Source organism: Rhagoletis zephyria, unplaced genomic scaffold, assembly GCF_001687245.7.
Source record: "Rhagoletis zephyria isolate East Lansing unplaced genomic scaffold, Rhagoletis_zephyria_1.1 Rzeph_scaffold_02608, whole genome shotgun sequence".
In the NCBI taxonomy this organism is placed as follows: domain Eukaryota; kingdom Metazoa; phylum Arthropoda; class Insecta; order Diptera; family Tephritidae; genus Rhagoletis; species Rhagoletis zephyria.
In genome coordinates, this window is record NW_016159692.1 from 6,317 (window position 1) to 13,555 (window position 7,239).

Genomic DNA, 7,239 nt, shown 5'->3' on the forward strand with positions numbered 1-7,239 from the left:
CCTAATCTGTAATTATAACAAGAGATTAGCCATATAAAATTCGTCCCTTGTTAATCTGTAATTATAAAACAATCTCAGATTTAACCGATAACTTTTCGGTGTCCATCCTAGTTTTATCGATTGTTTTTGCGAAAGAGAGGAGAAATGCCAAATGTAAAAGTAAACAAAAATGTACGGTAGCAGGTAAAAGAGGTTTGTAAAGGTATTTTTAATAAAATGTTAAGTTAAAATATATTTATATTGCTTATTATAGCAGAAAAGCGTGATCACGGTGGCACAGAGAAGAAACATAACTTTTCCTTGAGATGTGAGAATAATAAGCACAACAAATTTGACGGCTAATAATCTGAGATTTGCCTGTGTAAACGGGGTGATTAAAAACGAGCTTTGATTGAGATAATATTGATATGTGAACATAGCTTAACCCTACGTTTAAGAAATATTTAGATTTTCGCATAAGTTTGCATTTAATAAAGCAATACTTGTACATTTTGTATGAAAAATAATAATAATTAATTTAAAATTCTGCATGTAACCATGTTCTCGACGATACATGTAACTTGCATGAAGATTAAACATAAAAAACGTTGTAAGATAGTGTATTATTAACATCCGGAACTAAAACAACCATGTCCGCTAAAATGGGTTAAACGAAAACTTGAATTGACATTTTTACATGGTTGTACTATAATGTGTTTGAATTTTTTTATGGTACTGAAGTTTTGGTTACGGATGAAAAAAATTTAAAATAATCTGTGGATTTATATAAATATATATTTATAAACGCTTTGTAGTATAGAAATTGTTAAATAAAAAAAAAAATAATAATAATTTTTATGCATTTATACAAATGGTGTTCAAGGCACTAAGACCCACCTGTACAAAAATCGTGGCGCGTCATGGACAAAAATTTTATAATTTCGGACCGAAAAATGTGAAAACGAGCTAAGTTGCCTCGTTACATTTGTGAACTTCCGATAAAACCACATGTGCTTGTGATTTTATAAGTTTTGATTTTATTTAAAAAAAATATTGTTTTTTCCTGCAGAAAACGTTTACTTTTATTAATTGTTTATTAAAATTACCACTTAAAATATTAGTTAGTAATTGAAATATTGGTGTGGAACAGAGAAATAGAGTGTTTTCCAAAAATTATCAAAATTCGAGATAACTTATTTTATTGGATATAGAGCAATATGTGCCACTTTTTACTTGGTTGGCCGAGATTTCTTCAATTTTACATTTTAGAATTTTTGTGTCAGATTGACAAAGTTGCGCTTGAAGGTGATGAATTTGCGAGGAGATGTACTGCTGTAGGATTTTGAATGAATGACCTTGACCTTGAGAAATATGCGAATGCGTTTACGAATGAAATAGTTATTGTTGTATTTGAATACGCGTGTAATTATGTGCATATGTATGTATGCTGCCGTGAGTTGTACATATGTACACATACCTATATATGTATGCATGTAAAAACGTTATCAATTTGTCAGTCCGAAATAAGAAGAAAATTAAAATGATGTGAAAAAGCTGCAACTAATTTTAGTGTCGACTTTATTTTAACTATGAATATGCCCCATTATTTACATATAATACGAGTATAGCAGTGATAAATGATAATGCACATTTTTCTCAATCTAAATAACTTTTCGAAAAAACAACTTTGAAGTTAACGCGGGCAGTGCAATCAATGCATTTGTACGTTTGTCTTCATATGAGAAGGCATATTCGTCATTCGTGTCCAACCAAAAGTTGTAGAAAAACAATTTTAATTTGTTTCATTTCAGGATTTATTTTTGTTATATTTTTATTTACTTTCAGATTTTTAAACTTGTTTAAGAATTTTTCTGTATGTGCATAGTTTAAGAACTTACATGCAAAAATAAAATAAAAATATTAGGTACTTAAAATAACTTCAATTTGTCAACTTCAATTTGCAAATTCACTGAAAGATATATACATACATATATACTTATGCATATACTTGTTTGCACATATGTAATTGTATGTATAGTACATAAGTAAGTATATTATTTGTACATACATTTTTTAGCAACAGAAAATTGTTGCCCTTGCGAAATGCCGTCGGCAAATAGAAATAAAAAAATGAGCCGATTGCGCATGCATACATTAATGCAAAAATATGAATTGGTACAATACATAGATATATGTATGTACGTAGAACATATGTGTATGTGCATAAGTAAATATGTATATATTTACTTATGCACATACACATATATACGTACAGATTATGTTTAATTAAATTATAATAAAATAGATTTTATAAAAAGGTCCATTTTACATGACTTTAAAAAATTGCGGGAAAAAAGTCAAAAAAAACTACCTTAGAAAATCTTATCAACTTAGCTGAAATAGAAAAATGCATACATGTTTGCAAAAATCAATTTGCAATCAGCAAATCGATTTCACGCAAATATCATATTTTCGGCAAGCAAGCAAATGTACAAAAGCTCCTTTCCCCGTTTCCCGCTTCATTCTCTACACTTGTCGTTCTGACTTCCATTTTTATTTTAGAGTTTGTTTTGATCCGACACAAGCACACGCCTGCCTCCGCATGCACCGTCTCTGCCTAGTACTTCTACAAACGACGAGCATGACCCGCAAGCCGCGCATATGCGCGGATATGCTCGTCGTGTGTAGCTACTGTAAAAGATGCAGTGATTTATATTCCCAAGTTACATACCTGATGACAGTACGAATGGAAATTATAGTTGCTACCCCGTACGAGTCCGGACTAGTCAGAAAAATTCAGAATCAGTCAGATTTTACTGGAAAGCGATCCCGGACTCGGTTCTCTGACTATTGAGAGGACAAAAAAGAGAGTAAATACGGTTTTCGCTCTGTCAGAAGTTACCAGTTTTAGTCCGAGAATTTTTTGCTGGTAAATTCTGGTAAATGTGTCAAACGATCAGCTGTAGTGTGCTTGGCAACCAAATTGTAAACAAAAGAAAAGTGCACTCTGCTAATTCATGTTGAAAAGTATTTAATTACTTGTTTAAGTGGATTCTAATGAATTTGAAAGTGTTTTTGGTTATTTACATGTGTGAGCTGAGTGTGTTTACATACAAAATAAGCAAAATATTACAACCAATATTTGGAGGTTATGTTGAAGTTGACAGAAGTTACCGTTTTTAACTAGAAAACGATCCCGTACTTTTCAATGTTACTCTCTCGCCCTGAGTGAATTTTAATTTTTTGACAGTTTTACTAGTCCGAGTCCGAGGAATACAGGATTGCTCCTTATAATAGCGAGGTTTTAGTTTTTTAAACTATAATTTTATTGATTATTCCATTGACAACCACGATATCTTTTATATTTTATAATTTGAGGACAAAAATTATACAAATAAAGCAATTTTAAATATTAATATCGTTCTGAAAACACCAAGTTCTTTAAAAATCGCTATAAAACGAAATACTAAAATGGGTATTTTAGAAACTATTTCCCAACGAATAGTAGTATAAAAATTAAGATCGGCAGCACTGAAAATAAGCATGCCGATCTTGTCAAAATTACAACAAACACGTCGCTACTGACAGCATTCACCATGAAAAAACCTACTTTTTTCACTCTTGTTTTTACGTGATCTTGTGTCGTTCGTTCATGGTTAAAAGGGCCCGGACCACGCCCACCTTTTCCACCTCAACTGCCGCTATAATGCAATTGTTCCAAAAAATGAAATGGTGGTTCGTGTTGATAGTCGATAGTTGCTCGACCATCGATAGAACTATCGTTAGACGAAAACCTTCGATAGTCATTACGATGTATCGATAGTTTTCTAGTCCTAGCATTTTTCTTATAGAGATGGGTAGTGGGGGTTAAAATTCGATTTTTTCCGAATTTCGAACATTGCCCAACCATTCGATTTTTCGATTCGAAATTCGGTGGTGCAAATTCGATTTAATTCGAATTTCGCAAAATGTCTTAATCGAGTTCGGAGATGTTTGCGTTAAATATTTAACACAAAGTCATAAAATCTGTATTAAAAAAAATAAGGAGTCCTTTGGGTCTGCAACATAGTTTTAGTTCTATGAAAAGGGTTGCCATAGGTTAGAAAATCAAATTCAAATAATCGCTTCCGCAGATGTTTGCGTTAAATATTTAACAACAAGTCATAAAATCTGTATCGTTCGTTCGATTTTCAAGAAGGGGGTAGGTGTCAAATGAAATATAGATGTGTAACATGGTTTTAGTTTTGTGCCATATGTAAGAAAATCAATATCAAATTATTTAATAAGTTAAATAAATTACTCCAATATGGGTATCAATCGAAATGGTTTTGAATAAACTTTTTTTTAATTACATTTGGGAGGGTTGCCACCTGTTTTAAAAGTCGAATTTATTTAAAGTGTTATACTTAAAATACTATGCAACAATTAAAATATTTTTGAGGTGCTTGAAGGGAGTGGCCACCTGTTTAAAAAGTTAATCTAAAATTACACTGTGCGACAGCCGAAACCAGCCCGTACTTTGTTAACATTTTCTGAACGTCTACCCATCCACTAGTAAACCGCTCGATGGATTTGCAAAAGTTAGCTCGTCTTTTTATTTTATGGCCTACTAAATTTTTCATATCTCGGCCTAAGTAGTTTTAAAAAAAGTCGAAGAAATAGTTAAAATAAATGTCTGAGCGAAATTAAAGGTTAAGACATATATATAAAAAATTTCTTGGGAAATATTTTCGTAGAACATTTTAACCCATTATCTCCCGCTAAAACGGTCATATTTGACCCTTACTTCAAGAAATCTCACAAAAAGCAAATTTGACAGATCGTTTATGGATTTATTTAATCTAAAAAATTATTCTCCAGAAAATTTTACTAGGGGTCTTTTCAGGCAAAAGCTTCATGCTACTAACGTAAAAGCCTCTAAAAATTTAAAATAAAAAATTAACAAAGAAACTATTTTTTTTAATAAAAAAAAATTTAAATTGAGCTTGGAATAACAGTTCCTTCTTGGCACAGATTTTATGTTTTTATGCATCAGATCGAAAACCATGTATTTTTTCCTCGAATCCCTAAGAAAAATAGAGTGCCACACAGGATGGGAAAGGGAAACTGAAAACCAGACGGCGAGGAAACTCATAGTTTATGAGTAATTTGTTGTTAAAGTTGTAAATTTCTCCGAACAAAATGTACGATAACAAACCGTTTTAACGAAATACAAGTGTGCAGAAAACACACATTCCAACTAAATTGAGCTCTCTGAACGTTTATCTATTTCATATTCTATTTATTTCATTATTTAACGTTGAGGAACACGTTTATAAATTTGTTTACTTCTCTTTCGAGAACCCAACCAGTGTGAAAGTACAAGTATGGACAATTACGAAGACCCCCTCTACACCCCCGATAAAGTCATTTTGTTCAAAGCGTAGCGCACTCTCGCGAAGTCAACCCAAATTCGATTTTATCCGAATTTTAGCAACACATAGTTCGATTTCAAAAAATCGCTATTTTGGAGCTAAGATTCGATTAATATCGAAGCTTCGAATATCGAACTTACCCATACCTATTTTGTTAATGCCGAGAAGTAATTCGGTCTGCGCTTTTGCTAATTAGTGAATATGGGTAGCATGGAAAGGGCTTGCATTTCAGGATTTCTTTGTCGTCTCTGTTCCGAAATGCATAGAATTGTAATACATATATATGGTGATCAGGGCAGGAAGTTGTGTTTAGTGGAGAAAATCAACGGGTATTTGCCAATCACTGTATGTGTTTCGCACAACACTTCAAACAGAAACAGATGCATGCTATAATTCTTACAGATTTCACCTACGGATCCTTTACCTAAAACCATTTGCGAAACGTGTTTAAGGAGAGTGGAGCAGCATTACGATTTGTTAATGCGTTTAACACGTATAAAGCAAGGAAATTTTCTCCGGATTAATCAGGTACGTTTCTCTTACTGCCCTTTGCAGTTAAACAAACACAACTTTGAATTTAGGGGGTGTCTCCAGTATACAGCACACGGAAACATTGGTTGAGATTTCCTATAATAGACCATTTCCTGTATCCCCCAAAGAATTACGAATTTTTTAATGAAATTCGCAGGGGGTGTTGAGGTACTCATTGACCGATAACATCAACATTCTGCGCACAAATGCTAATAGTTTTTAAGTTATTCATTGTTAAAATTTCCCCACTGCTTCACAATTGTTTGTTTATAAACTGCACTAATTGGGAAATCTTTAGCTATTTGTACAACGATTTAGGGGTGGGGGACGAAGGGCAGGGGCGTGGCCCTCAAACCCCCCTAAACGAAAGAAGATGGATGTCGCTTTAGGAAAAGTCAACCCAAACCAACCAACGCTTCCCCGCAGAGGCTGGTGATAGTTTGTGACAGCTACCTGTAGCTGCGTCCTCACAGGATTGAGTTATATCTTGACACAAATGTGAAAATATAGAGAGCAATATATATCAGGGTTGTATTCTGGCATCTACTGCGGTGTCTTGGTAGTTTGACAGCTACGTTTTCCTTTGCACGTAAACTTTCGGGCGGCAACCTTATCCATATTTTGACATACGGCCTGTGAAACAAACCAAACACGCTCGTACGAAAGCTCTATTTTGCGTGTTGCTGGAATTGTCAAAATTTACATCTTTTTATAAATCGCTTGCATTTTGATTTTGACTCTTTAATACAGCCCACAATATTAGGTGTATACACAATCAGAAGCTGTAAAATTTTACCTAGACCCATGAGCTGGGCGAAGTTCTGATGAGAAATGTCCAATTTGTATTCTGATCCGTCAAAATTTGCTTTTGTCAATAGATGAGCGTTTTCTATTAAAAATGCTTGGTATTAGGTTCCTGAACGCATGGAACGGGTGAGAAAGTGAATTGTGCAATGGACATTAAAGTTGCTAATTAAAAGTGAAAACTCAGAAAAATTTCACACAAACGATTTAAAATAAAAAAAATAAAGTAGTGCCTCGTGATAAAAAAAGGGGGAAAAGAGAAAAAACCCCAGGTGTGGTTCAGTGAAAAAAAAGGAAAAGAAAAAGAACAGAAGCCCACTGCATGGGCCCACCATCATCCAGCCTATAACCAACGGGAGACCGTTACAGAACCCTATCAGCACCGATCTCTCCGAGGGACAACCAGCAGAAGTATCATCAGCCGCGAACNCTCTCCGAGGGACAACCCACGACAGCCGGTTCTACCATTCCCACGACAGCCGGTTCTACGTACCGGAATGACTCGGGTTTC

At 34.0% G+C, this 7,239-nt stretch overlaps 1 protein-coding gene across 1 annotated transcript in view; it reads left to right on the forward strand.

The window, feature by feature from the left end:
• Nucleotides 1-5,442: 5,442 nt before the first annotated feature.
• The window catches only part of LOC108367260 (uncharacterized), a 17,939-nt gene continuing 16,142 nt past the window's right edge, over nucleotides 5,443-7,239 (forward strand). The window contains exons 1-2 of the mRNA XM_017621850.1: nucleotides 5,443-5,738; nucleotides 5,796-5,921. Of these exons, the coding sequence (XP_017477339.1) occupies nucleotides 5,595-5,738; nucleotides 5,796-5,921 (270 nt within the window). The 5' untranslated portion in view covers nucleotides 5,443-5,594. The remainder of the gene's footprint in view (nucleotides 5,739-5,795; nucleotides 5,922-7,239) is intronic.